The 15330-nt window shown below is 35.8% G+C and overlaps 1 protein-coding gene across 1 annotated transcript in view; it reads left to right on the top strand.

Annotated features, from left to right (window-relative positions):
• Window positions 1-873: 873 nt before the first annotated feature.
• LOC103195094 (MAP3K12 binding inhibitory protein 1) overlaps window positions 874-15330 on the top strand; it is a 22185-nt gene continuing 7728 nt past the window's right edge. The window contains exons 1-7 of the mRNA XM_007938559.2: window positions 874-1002; window positions 4709-4828; window positions 6876-7100; window positions 7188-7284; window positions 9830-9895; window positions 10303-10455; window positions 15060-15157. Coding sequence (XP_007936750.1) covers window positions 874-1002; window positions 4709-4828; window positions 6876-7100; window positions 7188-7284; window positions 9830-9895; window positions 10303-10455; window positions 15060-15157 — 888 coding nt within the window. The remainder of the gene's footprint in view (window positions 1003-4708; window positions 4829-6875; window positions 7101-7187; window positions 7285-9829; window positions 9896-10302; window positions 10456-15059; window positions 15158-15330) is intronic.

The following is a 15330-nucleotide window of genomic DNA, read 5'->3' as shown; positions in this document are numbered from 1 at the left end:
TTCTTAAATTTGCTTTATTTTGTTGTTGAGAATATATATAGCAAAACACACACTGATTGAATAGTTTCTACACGTACAATTTAGTTATATAGATTACATTCTTCCAGTCGTGCAACAATTATCACCCTCCTCTTCTCAGTTGTTTCTTCCCCATTAATATAAACTCACTGCTCTCCAACATTCCTATCTAATCTTTCCAGTTGCTGTTGTCAACTTGATCCCATATTGACAGTTCTTAAAAGAGCATAATGATCAAGGCAGAACTTTTTTTACCAGCTGAGCTACTGTTCCATTTTAAGATAACTTCAGGGAATATTTTTGCTTTAAGATTTACCTCACAGCAATAGTTTAAGAGGTTCATCCACCTTCCATTGCCTTTAGAAAAAAACAGAATTCTGTTCTGTATTTCCCCCCTTTTGATTAGGATTCCTCTATGGAATCTTCGATGAAAATGTTAGTAATGGTAGCCAGCCACCATCAAATTCTGGTGTTACGGCAAGTAGCTAGCTGTTTCTGGAGGCAATTAGCCACACATTGCATATCCTCCTCCTATTTCTCATTCTCCTTTCTCAGTTGCTCCAGGTGAATAGAAACCAATTGTGCCTGACACTAAATCTTGACCACCCGCACTGCAATTACTCTCCCAAATACAACATCTGGTCAGCAATTGCTGCCTTCCAATTCCAGGCTCAATGCTACAGTGGATCACCTGATTGGTGCCCGTGCCTGCCAATCACATGGAAATTGTGGCTCCTCAAAAGCTACCATCTAAAAGAGACGCGGTGTATTTACGTCATCTTCAAGCGGCTCAAGCTGGAAGGAGGGGTTTGTGAACGGACCTCCGTGGTGGTGGGGGCTGCTGGCGAAGGTGTCATGGCTGCTGCCCCGGAGCTTAGTCACCCGAGCACCAGTGACGGCAGCTTGGAGCGGAGCTGCAGCCCTAACCTCTCCCGAGAGGTGCTCTGCGAAACCTTTCGCTCCCTGCGCACTCTGGCTGAACAGGTGAGTAGTTGCCTGGGAGAGTAGGGTGTGGGAAACATCTGGCCCCTCCCCCCTTTTTCCCTTTAGTTAAGGGCGGGGGCAGCCGGGGCCTGAGATATACTGGCAGCTGAGTAGCGGAGACCGGGGGAGGAAACTGGGCCCCTGCTGCCTCCAGTCGGACGGAGGAGGATGGCCGCACGGAATTAGTTGCAGGGACCGGTTGCCAACTAGATTGCCTTGTAACTGTCTTACCATAGAGTGAGTGAGGGCAGTATAAATGAAAACCCGGTTCCCGGAGATAATGAATGCGGAAAATGTAAGGGTTCGGGAGACGCCTGAAGCTCTGTGTTCCTTTTCCTCCCATTCATTATGGAAATTGGGTGTCAGTGTGGCCTGAGATTTTGGAAAAACGCCCTCGCCACCTTTTTTTCTCCCCTCCCCTCACTTTGGTTGATTTGCTCTTGTGACTCAGTTTTGTTTGTTTTTTCCCTTTTGGACGTAATCTGCGTCTATTATCCTTTCAAACGAGGAGGAAAATATAAGGAATTAATCTAAAATATTTATAGCTTACAGTTAAATGGGTTGCCCGTGGTTGACAAGTTTGCATCACAACTCTTTTTAAAATATTGACTAGTTTAATTCGTTGATAAAGAAGTTTTACGTAAAAGTCATAGTAGAAAATTTGGGTTTGAAAGAAAATGAGCTCTTAACACTCTATTCAGATCAACTCACTATTTGGTTTCATGGTATACAATTCAAAGCGAATTTTAAATGAAAAACGACCTGAAGAGATGTTTATTTGCCTGCTTTTTAAAAGGAAATATTTTCTTTTATGTCTTAGATGGAACACTTTCTAGCTATAAAAGTTTGTTCTGGGACTGGTAGTAATGCGTGTAGTGAAGTAGACACAGCAGACATCTGTGTTGAAGATAATGGTAAATTCCTATGAAAATAAAGTGTGTGCCTGATTTATGAAAATTGTTTTTAAAAGCTTTGGGTGTATGGACAATTTTTAAAAAAGTTATTTCAGTATTTAAAAAAATTCAGGTATGTTTGTCATGAGCCACAAAGAACTCTAGTTAAACATTCAGTTTGGTATAATGGAACAATGATTAATGGAATTTGCTAAAATGTAGAATGTAACTTTTAAACTTGGTTGTTTGCCAAAGACTTACCAAAAAAATGTTTTTAAAGACTTGGGAACTGTTGATTAATTATTATTAACATTTTAGTCTTAAAACCCAAGACTTTTAAATGCTTTAAAAGTTAGAGAACTTTTTATGTTGTGGACATTGAAACTTTAAAATTTATTCATATTCTAATGATTGGATGAAAAAAAGTTTATGCTAGTCTATTATTTACAGAAAGTGTTTCTGATTCAGTGATGGAATAATTTTAAAAGTTAACATTAAGAATGATTAAAACTTTTAAAAGATCTGCATTCTGAATTTTTCTAACTCATTTAAAAATTGTAAACATTCAGGTGTTCTGTAGGTATAGGTAGAGATGTAATTAAAATCTACTTATGTCATCTGTCAAAAATGGTTAGAGTAAATATTTAGTGAGTTTACCTGACACAGTGACAGGATCTTCTATACAGGTGTCAGAAATAAAATTGTGTCATCAATTAAATGCTAGCTATTTTGGTAATACTCTTTATATTTTGAGACATACTATTTAAAGATAAGAATAAAAGTCAGTATTGTAATACTTAAAATATCACCTCAGGGGAACCACTACTTCCTTTTGCAACAAGTTTAAGAAATTTAAAGGGTAGGTTATTATACTACATGGATTATGTGTCATGCCATTGTATTATTTGCTCTCCTCAAAAGGAAGCATGCAATTGAATGTTAAAAAGTATTTTCTACCCCAGATAGAAAAATTTGCTAATTTTTGCTAATTTTAACCTTATTGCTTGCTTCTAGGCCATTTTACCAAGCTGAAGTAATGTTTATTGTTAGCCTGTATTTTCTTATTATTTTAATGAAATTTTTACTGAAAATGGATATATAAATAGTCTATATTAATTGCATACTAATAGATTTTTGAGTGAATGGTTTTCTCTTGCAAATTTTATAGGGTAAAAATGCATAGGGAGTATGTTGAATGGATAATTGAACATATTAGGATAACTTTAAAGTTTATTTGTGACATTATTGTATGGTTTTCTTGAAAGACTTAAGTATTCTTACTGCACTTGAAAGTGGCTTACATAATTCTGTTGAAATGAGAACATGATCCAGACATTCAGATTTATTTTCTGTACGTCACTCTTTACTCTAGACAATTTGATGCTTTGGTTGAGGATTTGCCTGCTTTCCCTCCAAACTATATTCATAAATTTGCTGTACTCAACTGTAGATCTCTGTGAGGACTGTGAAAGTATAGTAGTTGTTTACTTCCGTACAAAAGTTCTTCTCTAACAAAATTTTCATAAAAAGCAGTAAGTAAGGTAATATAAATTAAGAGGAATTAATCTTTGCCCGTACAGCCTACATAAAACTTTCTATTTCTTTAAACTTACCTAATACAGACTTTAAATGCTTTTGGTCTTATGTTCAAAGGACAGTAAATTTCCATCTTGCAATTTTCTTTCTCATAGTGTTTTTTAATTGGATACTTTGGCTCTCTTTGATTCTTTGTATAATGATTTATAAGATCTATATGTGAACTCATGTATCACTTATCTTTATTTTGTAGAAAGCATGACAAATTTTTCATAAATGACTTCTAGTAAATTAACATATTTAACTTAATTCTACTTTGTATTATATCCTTGTTGTGTGCTTTGAACACATGCCCCTGGCAAAGTTTATAGTGGTTCACTTTTATTCACTCAGCATACACTACAGCTAGAGGCTGTCCCTCTAAAATTTTTACTGATTTTGATATTTTTATACTCAGGTTCTTGATAGTTTTCTGGATATAATTTTATTCTAATGAGGATCACACATTTCCATTTTCTAAGAAATTTTCATATAATGAGCCCTTACACCTTACTAGAAAATAGCATTTAACAAAAGATCTGGGCATTTCATCCAAGCTGTAGCCATTATTTTCACTACTATGGAAAAGTGTTTGTTATTTATGTTCAGATGTCCACAGCTAAATAATAGTTTATTTTTTATTTGAAGTAGATAAACATGTTACCATTTATCCCTATACTTTATAATTTATATGAATAATCTTGATTTTAAATTATTTTTAAAAATTGAAAGAAGTCGAAAGCAATATGTGATTCTGAAGGCATTAGAGTCATGATATATTTCAGGTCTGTATTTGTATACATATTTCTCTAACAGCAAGAAATTACATATTAGAATTTTAGTAATACGGTTGTGCTGCTTCTGTCTAATGCTCTGAGTTAGCAGTAGTAGGACTCTATCTTGGACCATATCCAAAGATTTTTAGATACTGAAGTATCAAAAGAACCTTTTTCATTTGTGGACAGTTTCACTTCAAGGGTAATCCCATTGCATAGACCCCAGAATAGAATTACAACAAAATATCATTCTGTTTTTTTTTTTTTTTAATGAAAATCTGTACCTTTCTTGGCCTTTAAAAATGATAACTAGGTAGAGTATTTTAATGTAAGATTAAAAACTTGATAACATTGAGCAAAATAGGAACATGTTATTCTATAGAAACCTTCTTTTTGTGACTATCTCAGATCTCCAGCTTAATCATGTAATTTTTGTGATGTTGCTGGTTTGCCCTTTTGAAGCTTAACCTCAGAGATGATGTGGTGAAAATTACAATCGATTGGAACAAGCTCCAGAGCCTCTCGGCATTCCAGCCTGCATTGCTCTTTAGTGCACTTGAGCAACATGTTTTATATTTACAGGTAAATTTCTTGTTAGACATGTTAACTTGATATTGAGAACAAAAATTAAAGCTGGGATATTTGTCAGTTCTGTCATAGCATTGTGTGGCTAGAGTTACTAATAAAAGGTTACCTACATGCAGATTGGATCCAAATCTGTTTATTTATATAGTGATCAGGACAGTTAGAGGAATATAGCCCAATAGGCCAACATTGGGTATGAGAATTGAATGAATGCATTTCTATTCAATTCTAGACTTGCATTGAAAATTTAATACAGTTCATCTATGGTGGGTTATAATTAAGCAATAAGACACGGCAGGTGTGTGTCATGCTATGATAATGATTCCATGCCTTGGGTGAGTTTGGAGGCTCATGGAGTGCTTTCAGAGGTTCAAGAAGTGGCATTATCCCAGCATGACACATCCTGGAGTGTCTATTGCAATTAAACAGTTTCAGCATAGTTTTTTAAAAGAAAGTAATTTCTGTGACATTAATGTCTCAGTAAGTAGCCAGTGACTATTTTAATCTTTCTTTTGCTTAACAATTTTAAATAACTCATTCTTTATACCAAAAGTCAACATTGAATTGTTATTTACAATATTATATTATTATTATTTATTATTTCAGTTCAATAACTGAACAGTATTATGACCTTGCTGGTTTCTAATTGAGCATCTCTGCAATTATAATTGATGTAAGTTTGTAGCTTATCGCTGATCAAAGGGCAAAATGTGTGAAGTCAGAAAGATAAGTGGAAGAACTGTTTGGATTGGTCAGTTCACTGCATTTAAGGTTTCAGAAGAATATTTGGTATCACAAACAATGGAAGAAAAATTGTAGATATGAAAAATATAATTGGAACATTGATCAGTGTTGGTGGGTTTCATTTGTGGAATCCACATTTATTTTAAGCCTTTCCTTTACCTTTTTTTTTTTTTGTTCCTTATTCATTTTCCTTTACTTGAGTGACTTGGGGAAAATCAAATTTCTATTTCACATTAGAAGTAAAAGTTGACCCTAGTTTTACAGGGAGAAACAATGAGCTGTAGAACTTAAGTGAGGCCTAATTTTGTGTGTGTGTGTGTGTGTGTGTGTGTGTGTGTGTGTGTTTGGTGTTGGGGGTGGGGGGTAGGTAGTATAATTTACATTATACAACAGGGCCTTTCTCCCCCCTCTGGTATAGTGAACTAAAACCAACCAAACCCATTGCTAAAGTCTGTTCCAACTCATAGTGACCATACAGGGCAGAATAGACCTGCCCCATAGGGTTTCCAAGGCTGTGATCTTTTCAGAAGCAGACTGCCACATCTTTCTCCCAGGGAAAGCTGGTGGATTGGAGCTACCAACCTTTCGGTTGACAGCGGGACACTTAACCACACTACCAACAGGATTCCTTAGGGTAGTGATATGTGCCTATTTTCATCTATGGATGTTGGTAGATTTTTGTTGTTGTTGTTCCTTGTTCATTTTCTTTTTTAAAATATAATTTCATGACCCAAGAAGCTATCCTGCCATGTCGGGAAAAGCCTCAGTGTTCACTCAGCATAACACCTATATACTTCATGTCTGTTCTTTCTCATTCACTTTGGCCAACTGCAGTTTCAAGTGGAGAATCTCCAGTGATATAGTGATAATGCAGGGCTTTGCTGAGTGAGAGCATTGGCTCTCCTGTTAAGCAGGAAAAATACTAAGCCTTAGTGTTCTGAGGAGGCATTTGAATGACATGTTAATTAAGTGGCATGGATGCCAGAGACTGAGGCTTTGATTTGGCACAAAATAAAAGATGAATGACAGAGTGATTCCCTCAAAGAAAATTTTAAATTTCCTCAGGTTTTCTTTCTTTTTTAAAAACAAATTTATAGCAAATGATAATAGTTACAATACCAGAGAACAACAAACACTTATATGTAGTCACATTTATGTATCCTGATATGCCAACTTTTTATATTTAGTAATTGATATTTAAATGTTACATTCACTTAGCAGAAATTTCTATAAATATGCTAAGTATATCATTCATCTTGATCAGTTTGAAACCCAGCAGATGGAATTGTGTTCTTCTCAGCCCCTTTTAGCAAAACTTCAACCTCTGATTAAAGAGGAGAATACAACCATTGTTGAAGAGATAGGAAAAACAGAAACGGGCAACGAGAATCAAGTAAATGCCAGATTTCCCATTGGCGACTTACAGGAAGAAGAAAAGCCCAAAGATTGTGATTTAGGAGAAGTGAAAAAGACACAAATCCATTTTGATCCAGAAGCAGTTCAAATAAAGGCTGGAAAAGCAGAAGTAAGAAATTTTATTGGGGGGTGGAGAGCACTTAAAAAAAACTTGGCATTTTTGAATTGTTAAAATATACATATTTGTTATTTGTAGATTGACAGACGGATATCTGCATTTATTGAAAGAAAGCAAGCTGAAATCAATGAAAACAACGTCAGGGAATTTTGCAATGTTATTGATTGTAATCAAGGTAACTACCTAGAAGTTAATTTTCATAGGATTTTAAGCACAGTTGCTCTGATCTTTCATTTTGTTTTTAAAAAGCAATAAAATTAATAACACAAATTTGTTTCACAGGTTTATTTATGAACCTAGGTAGCATATTTTTCTTCAGTTTAGTAATAGACTGTGTTGCAAAAATGGTTTTCATTTTGGTTACACAAAAAATCAGTAAATGCTCATGTAAAAAGGCTAATATTTACCACAGAGAAAAGATTATTTTAAAGTTCCTTTAGAAAATGAAGGTAAAGAATGAGTGGCAGGATTGTTTGGTCTCACTAGTAAGAAGGAACTGAGCCGAATGAATTTCAAGTGTATGAATGTACTTATGAACCTGTGACGTTAATACCTAAAATGAACTTAATAAAGTTAATACTCCTCAAGAGGGAGCCGTTTTCTCACTCCTCCTGGGCTGTTTGAAATGTTTCGTGTCACGATAAAACCCATGTGTCATGAAGGCCGTGTGTCTTCTTTTTTCCTTTCTTTCATAGTGCATACTTTTCATCAGATTCTCTCTACTTGATGCTGTAGTACCTTTACAGATCTGCAGGTATGCTGCAGAATACAAAATACTGCAAAGCACTGCCATAGATCACACTTGGGCATCACAGTAATAATCTGAGCAAGGACTTGGAAAAAATTATGGAGAAGAGCTCATAATTAGAATGAATGTTTTTCTTGTTTTCTCTAATATCTCTTGGCTAATTAATACAAACACAAAATTGTCAGGTGAGCCTCACATCACATTGCTACACTGATTCTTTTAATAATGAAATAATATAGCCTCAAGTTGAGTCCTCAGTTCAGCTTTTTCCACTGTTAATGGTATACATGCATACCTCTGAATTTGGTATATGTTCCTGTTAGTTTTTCAGAACAGGTGCAACAGTAGCAGAATCTTAGGTACTACAGTCCAACTGCATGCAACCCATGAGAAAGGGTTTGTTGAGGGAATAAGCACATGTGTCATTAATGCTACTCCTCTGTTCTCCTTGCTAACTCTATTATTATAAACCACCAGGGAATAGAAATTGACAAGAATTGAAATGCTCAGCAGGATTCCTTGGCCCATTCAATCCCTTGCTGGCTGAAAACAGTGCTAGCAAGAATTGCTGTGGAGAGTGACTAGCGCTCATACATTCACTGTCTTCACACCATGCTGAATTTCTTACTGATGGGTCAAGTTAATCTATATATTTGGAATATAGCTCAGGAATGGATGATATCTTCTTTTTTTAACACAGCCCTATGAAATGGTAAAAAGAAAATGGTGATGTGATGGCCCTTTACACATATTTTAAGGTGTCTTTAAAAGAAAGAAGGAAAATGAGTGTTGTATCTAAATATAAAAGATAGGTGAATTTGGAGTTTTATTCACAATTTGATTTGTCACTAGTACTACTTTAAGGAAATTTAGACTTTAAAAATACAAATGTATATTAATGTGTTAGTGTGTCCTTTTAATACCTGTCAATTTGACAATCTAAACAATGGGTTGAAAAAAAAATTCTTTAGGGAAAAGAAGAATTTTCTTTCGGTATTTGATTTACAATCCATTTTTATAAAATAATCAAAGAGTGATTTTGTAGGAAGTTTTTTTGCCAATGTATGATTTTACTTAATGTTATTTTAAGTATTATAATTTGTGAAATGTTTATGTATTATGTCACTATCTTTCCAGTCTTCCCCTTTGGTTTAAATTTATTTATTATTAAACGTATTTATTGATACTTAATTGGGGGGGAAGGAAAGAAACCCACTATGCTTTTCAGTTGGGGGGAAAAAAATGAAACGAATTTTTGCAACATCTCTTTCCGAAATTGGATTTTTGACAGGAGTAAGATGGACTGAGGTAGCCAGCTTTTATAATTAGGGACTTTTTACGTGAACATTGGAAATCTAGGTAAAATGGAAAGGTATGCTATAATGGAAGTCTCCATCTTTTTCTCTGGAGTTCTGAAATAAACAGGTATTAAATATATAGTTTTTATTATATATCCACTGATTTGATCAGTGAGTAATGTCAAAGATGCTGAATTTTTAAAAAAGATAATTCAGTAAAAATAATGAGTTCTATGATGAAGTAATATGAGTATCTTTGGCTTAGAATTAAAATATTCTCTATGATGCATAGGAACTCCAGTGGTATGGTTAGGGCATTTGGCTGCTAACCAAAGGTCAGTGGTTTGAACATATTTCTGTTTTCTCCAGAGACCATAATGGTTTTTAGGAGTGTTGGTTTTCATTAAAAATTATATAATGACACTATATCTTGAGGCCTTTTGTGTATGTAAATCTAAAAATTAGGTAAGATTAGATATTATTATACATTTTAGAGCATGGAAAAAAATCACTAAAGTTTATCTTGTAGATGATGACAATTTAATTACTGTTATTTAAAATTATATTTTTTTTATTATGAGTACTGTTAATATGAACCATTAGAAATTTATCAAATCTCATACATGTGAAGTTAAGAATATATTTAAAGTTGTTATCATCTAAATTTTCCACAGAAAATAGTTGTGCAAGAACTGATGCTGTTTTCACCCCTTATCCCGGATTTAAAAGTCATGTGAAGGGTAAGTAACCACATCGCAGTATCTTCATCACAGACAGAAGCTTATTCTAGATTATTAGCAAACAGGAATAGAAATAACATTCCCATCCAAATTTGTTTATTTTTAAACAAAACAAAATCTTGTTTTTCTTTACTCCTAGAAGGTCTTTATGAAAAAAATTTAAAGTCTGTTAGCTCAGTGGTGTGATGGTTAAGTGTTTGGCTGCTAACTGAAAGCTGGCGGTTTGAACCTATCAGCCGCTCTGTGGGAGAAAAGACCTGGAAACCCTATGTGGCAGTTCTCTGTCTTACAGTGTCTCAGTGAGTAGAAATCAGCTCTATGGCACAGAACAGAAATAACATCAGGGAGAGAGAATTTCTAATTTTTGAGATGCAAATTTATATAAGCTCAAAGATTTCTTAACTTAGTTTCTAGAGTTGTGAATACTTACGGACCACAGACTAGACCTGAAGGAGTTCAAGGGTCAGGTCATAAACCTAACAGCATGCTTCGAGATTGTGGTAACCAGGCTGTAGAAGAGCGACTACAAAATATTGAGGCTCACTTGCGATTGCAGACAGGTAAGTCCAGTGCTGGGTGGTTCCCCCTAATGTACCTTTGCAAGTGATTAAAGAAACTACAGTTCATTTAATCACCAAATAGTCATTGAGCACCTGGCCTGTACAAAACATTTTTGATGTCAAGGAATTTACAGTTCTTGTTTATGCTCTTCTTTCTCCTTTCACTTTTCTCACCCCTTTTTCCAATTGAGAGCATGGTAGTAGAATGGGAACAGATTCTAAATAGATCTTGATATTCTTAGTTTATTGAATTCGTAGTTGAAAACTAACATACACAATCTTTTTCCTGCCACCAGTTTTATATTGTAACATGACTACTTCTCATTCCTATCACCCATCTGCTGTGCTAGATACAATGTGTCGATAAAGGTGATCCTAATCCTTAAGGATGTGTCAGTGAAATTAAGCATATAAATAAATAAATGCTCTAGGAGAAGTGAACTGACGTTTATTAAACAATACTAAGTGCCAGCAACTCTGAAAGCATTATCCATGTGTGAGCCCACTTAATACTTGAACAGTACCCTTGTGAGGGGCTGCTGTTGTTACAACTGTACAGATAAAGAAGCTGAAATTCACAGAGCCCGAGCCACATGCCCAAAGTAATAAGTGACAACCGGGATTCAAACCTTCATCTTAAACTAGTTACAAAGCCTGCATCTCCCTTCTTATTTAGTCACTAGGTCTTGTTGATTTTGTCATCTAAATATCATCCTCCACCTCCGTCTACCTGCACTGGTGCTACTGTTGGTTGAAGCCACTAGGGTCTCTCCCTTTCACTGATAGAAGGGTATTTATTAACTGATGTCTTCAGCTATTCTTCCTCCTCTAGACCGTTCTCTATTCTGTAGCCAAAGTGATTTTTCTAAAGCTGAAATCTGATATTGTTCTCCCCAGCTAAAAAAATTCTTCAATGGTTTTCTCTTGGCCGTAAATGCATACCAAATTTAGTATTTACTCATTTGTTCAACAAATAGATACTGTTGTTGTTATTGTTATCTGCCATTGAGTCAGACCTGATTCATAGCGACCCCTCCTTGGGTTTCTGAGGCAAATGGACACTAAGCTCCACTATAAGCCAGATACTGTTCTAATGCTGAGAATGCATCTGAACAAAAATTCTTGTTGGAGGATACAGAAGCCATAAATTATAAAATATGGTACATCAGAAAAGGGCTATGGATAAAAGCAGTGAAAGATGGGAAAGGAGTTGGGTGGGAAGGGGTTATAATTTTAAATAGTGTAATCCATACCCGTAGTGCTAGCCACATCTCTGAGTGCCTCACTTCCTGCTCATTTTGCTGTCTTATCCTTTACCCATGCTTTTCCTTCTTGATCCAAGATCAGTGGAGGTTCCCCTTTATATAGTCTCATAATACCCAGTACTCCATCCCTTCCATTATAACAGTTACTACAGCTCTGTTTCCTTAACGTCTTTCTTCCCTGTAGAGAGTACGTTCTATGTCTGTCATGTTCATTGCTTTGTTCCCACTGCAGTGCCTGGCACAAAGCAAGTGCTCAAATGTTTGTTGAATGAACTATTGCTCATTTTACCTTTTCAGTTAAGTGCAAAGTAAACTCGGGACACAAAGTTAGGACACAGAGACTTCAGGGGGATGTCAAGGGATGGTATACCTGATAAATGACTGATATGTGAGACCTTGGAATATTAGTAGTAATTTTTTCAGCAGGCAGGATAAAAGGGAACAGCATCTACAAAAATCACAGAAGTGCAAAATATTGTTCAGGGAATTTCTGAGTCTAGTTTAGCTGGAGTATTTGCTGAATGGATATGGAAGAAGATAAGAGAACGAGTAAGTCTTTAAGGATAATGAGAGATTAGCACTAAAAATTAATCTCCTTCCGCAGAAGTAGATAGTGTTGAAATGTAACTAAATTATTTGACTGGTTTGTTAGGTTTCTAATAGTATCAAGTAAATTTTTTGACAGATACCTATTGAATGCATACTATGTGGTAAGCATTATCTTAGACACTGTTGTTGTTTGCCATTGAGTCGGCCCTGACTCATAGCGACCCCTTCTTGGGTTTCCGAGACAGTATCACTACGGAAGTAGGATTGCCCAACCTTCCTTCCGAGGAGTGGCTGGTGGGTTTGAACCGCCAGCCTTCTGGTTAGCAGTCAAGTGCTTTAGCCACTATGTTACCAGAGCTCCCATCTTAGACACTAGGGATACTAAAATAATGTAGTCATAGTCTCTGGCTTCAAGGAATTTGTAATCTGATAAGGGGAGAGACACATATTAATAATGAAGTAGAATGTTAAAGGAACTGTGAAGGAAGGGTATGGTGGGAGCACAAAGGAGCCTCCGTGTGAAGAGGTTTAGGTAACACTTCATTGACATAGTGAAGCTTGAATTAGATCTTGAAAGGTACGGAGGGGAGGCAGGGGACGATCTAGGTAAAGGGAGTGGCAAGAGAAAAGTCAAATGAATAAATTACTCATTTTATCTTATTACCAAGAACAAACAAGATCCTGAGATAAATATTTTTTTTCTTTTTTTAATTGTGATTTGATAAAACTTTACAGAGCAAATTCATTTTCCATACAGCAGTTCATACACATTTTGTTTCATGACATTAACTACAATTCCCCACAATGTAATAGCTCTCTTCCCATATCCTCCCTGTAGTTACCTCTTATCTATGCATTTCTGCCCTCTGAGCTATCTCCCTGTGAAACAGTGCCCTTCTGTTCTCCCACAATTGATCAGTAGCACCCAGGAGTGTATCTACCTGATTTAAATGTTCACCCCATATGCCTGTGTGTTGTTTGGCTGGAAGCCATAAGAGTGAGTTCAATTTCAGACCTGAAGGGTAACAAGGGTCCATAGTCTTGGGGGTCTCACCAGGCTCTGTCAGACCAGTAAACTTGGTCGCCTTCTTTTTTTTTTTTTAATGATTTTGAGCTTTGTTCCACATAGTTCTCTCATTCTATCCAAGATCTTCTGCACTGATACCTTTCTAAGTGGTTGACAGTAGTAGCTGGGCACCATCTAGTTCTTCTGGTCTCATGGTCATATAGGCTAAGGATCACATGGTGTGCTGGTCCCTTTTACTAATTGTTTCCCTCTGTCTTTGGTTTTCTTCATTCTTCTTTGCTCTGGATGAGGGGAGACCTATCATTATATCTAGATGGCCACTTGCAAGCTTTTAAAACCCCAATTGCTACTCATCAAGAGATAAACACATTCTTAAAGAAGAAACATATTTCTAGAATTTTATATTTAATAGGTTGATATACCTGATATGAAAAATTTCCTGATATTCTTAATTATATAATGATAGTTTAATCATTCATTCAGTAAATATTGAGCATCTGCCATGTGCCAGGCATTGTAGTCTGTGAACTAACATCTAAGTATCCTACATGTGCAGTACCCAAGCTGCATAGCCATACACAGTGAACAAAACAGATAAAACACTCTGCTCTCTTGGAGTTTACATCAGAGTGAGGAAATAAACAATAAATGTTAAGAAGTATACAGAGGTTGAGTGGTGATAATGGAGAAAAGTGAGAAGGATGAGGAGTCCCAGGATAGAGGAGGGATAGGACTAGTAAGTGGAATTATCTTGACAGCAGTGGATTTTAGGGGAGAAAGCCTTACTGATGAGGTGACTTTTGAGCCAAGACCTGAAGGTGATGACAGCAAGCTTTGGGAATATGGAGGCAGAGGTAACTGCAAGTGCTAAAGCTTGCCCTGGTTAAAAAACAACAGAAAAAAAGGAATAGGGTGGTTGGAGTAATATGCACGTGAAGAGAATGTCCACATTATATTGGGCCATTTAGGCCATTGTAAGCTGTGATTTTTGTAATCTGAATGAGATGGGAAGATACTGGAAGATTTTAAGCAGCGAAGTGACATGATCTGACTTACATTTTAAAAGAATCATTGTCTGCTGTGTTGAAAATAGATCTGGGAGAAAGGCAGAAGCAGGGAGACCATTTTGATGGTTATAGTAGTCAAGTGAGAGATGGTGGTATTCTGGACCAGAATGGTCACAGTGGGGACCTAGTGAGAAATGAAAGGATTCTAGATAGAATCATGAACTTGAAATTTGTGTGATGTTAATTTTTCATCTCCCTTCCTTTCTCAGAAAGTTTGTTAGTTCAGAGTTGTGGTAAAGCCCTCTTCATCATTTTCCAGGTTGAAGGAGGAGTAGGTATGTAGGGAGAAATATAAATTGAGGAGAATAATGATATAACATATTGTAACCATGGAATTGAATTGTCAGTTGTCACTGTGCATTTTTCTCCTCCTGGGTAACTGCCAAAGCTTATCAGAAACAGAAATTGTTCTATATAGGAATCATTTCAGTATCTTATGAAATTAACATAAAACAAAACTCCTGTCAATATAGGAAAAATAAATGAGGCTTAGGGAGGAGGTATAAAATAAATCTGTCCCATAGGGTGCAATATGAAAATGTGAGCTAAAGATTTCATTCTATTTTATTTTTGTTCATTAATTTTCTTAAGTTTAAATATTTCCCATGTAAGTGTCTTTGCATGGTATTTTAAGAATAAAAATTGTGAGAGAAAATTATTCAGTAGTATCTCAGAATTTCTTTTTAATGTATTTAGGTGGTCCAGTACCAAGAGATATTTATCAGAGAATTAAAAAACTTGAGGACAAAATCCTTGAATTAGAAGGCATCTCTCCAGAATACTTTCAATCTGTTGTAAGTATAAGTGCCTTTAAAAAATAAATAAAAATGTTATTTTATTTTAGGAGTCTTCATTGTATAACAGGAGCTCTGGTAGCGTAGTGCCTAAGGCACTTGACTGCTAACCAGAAGGCTGGCAGTTCAAACCCACCAGCCACTCCTCAGAAGGAAGATTGGGCAATCTACTT

The sequence above is a fragment of the Orycteropus afer genome, unplaced genomic scaffold (assembly GCF_000298275.1).
Source record: "Orycteropus afer afer isolate SDZICR_OR568_19922 unplaced genomic scaffold, OryAfe1.0 scaffold00051, whole genome shotgun sequence".
Lineage (NCBI taxonomy): Eukaryota > Metazoa > Chordata > Mammalia > Tubulidentata > Orycteropodidae > Orycteropus > Orycteropus afer.
The sequence above is the reverse complement of the archived record's forward strand: the minus strand, read 5'-3'. Positions and strand labels throughout refer to the sequence as shown.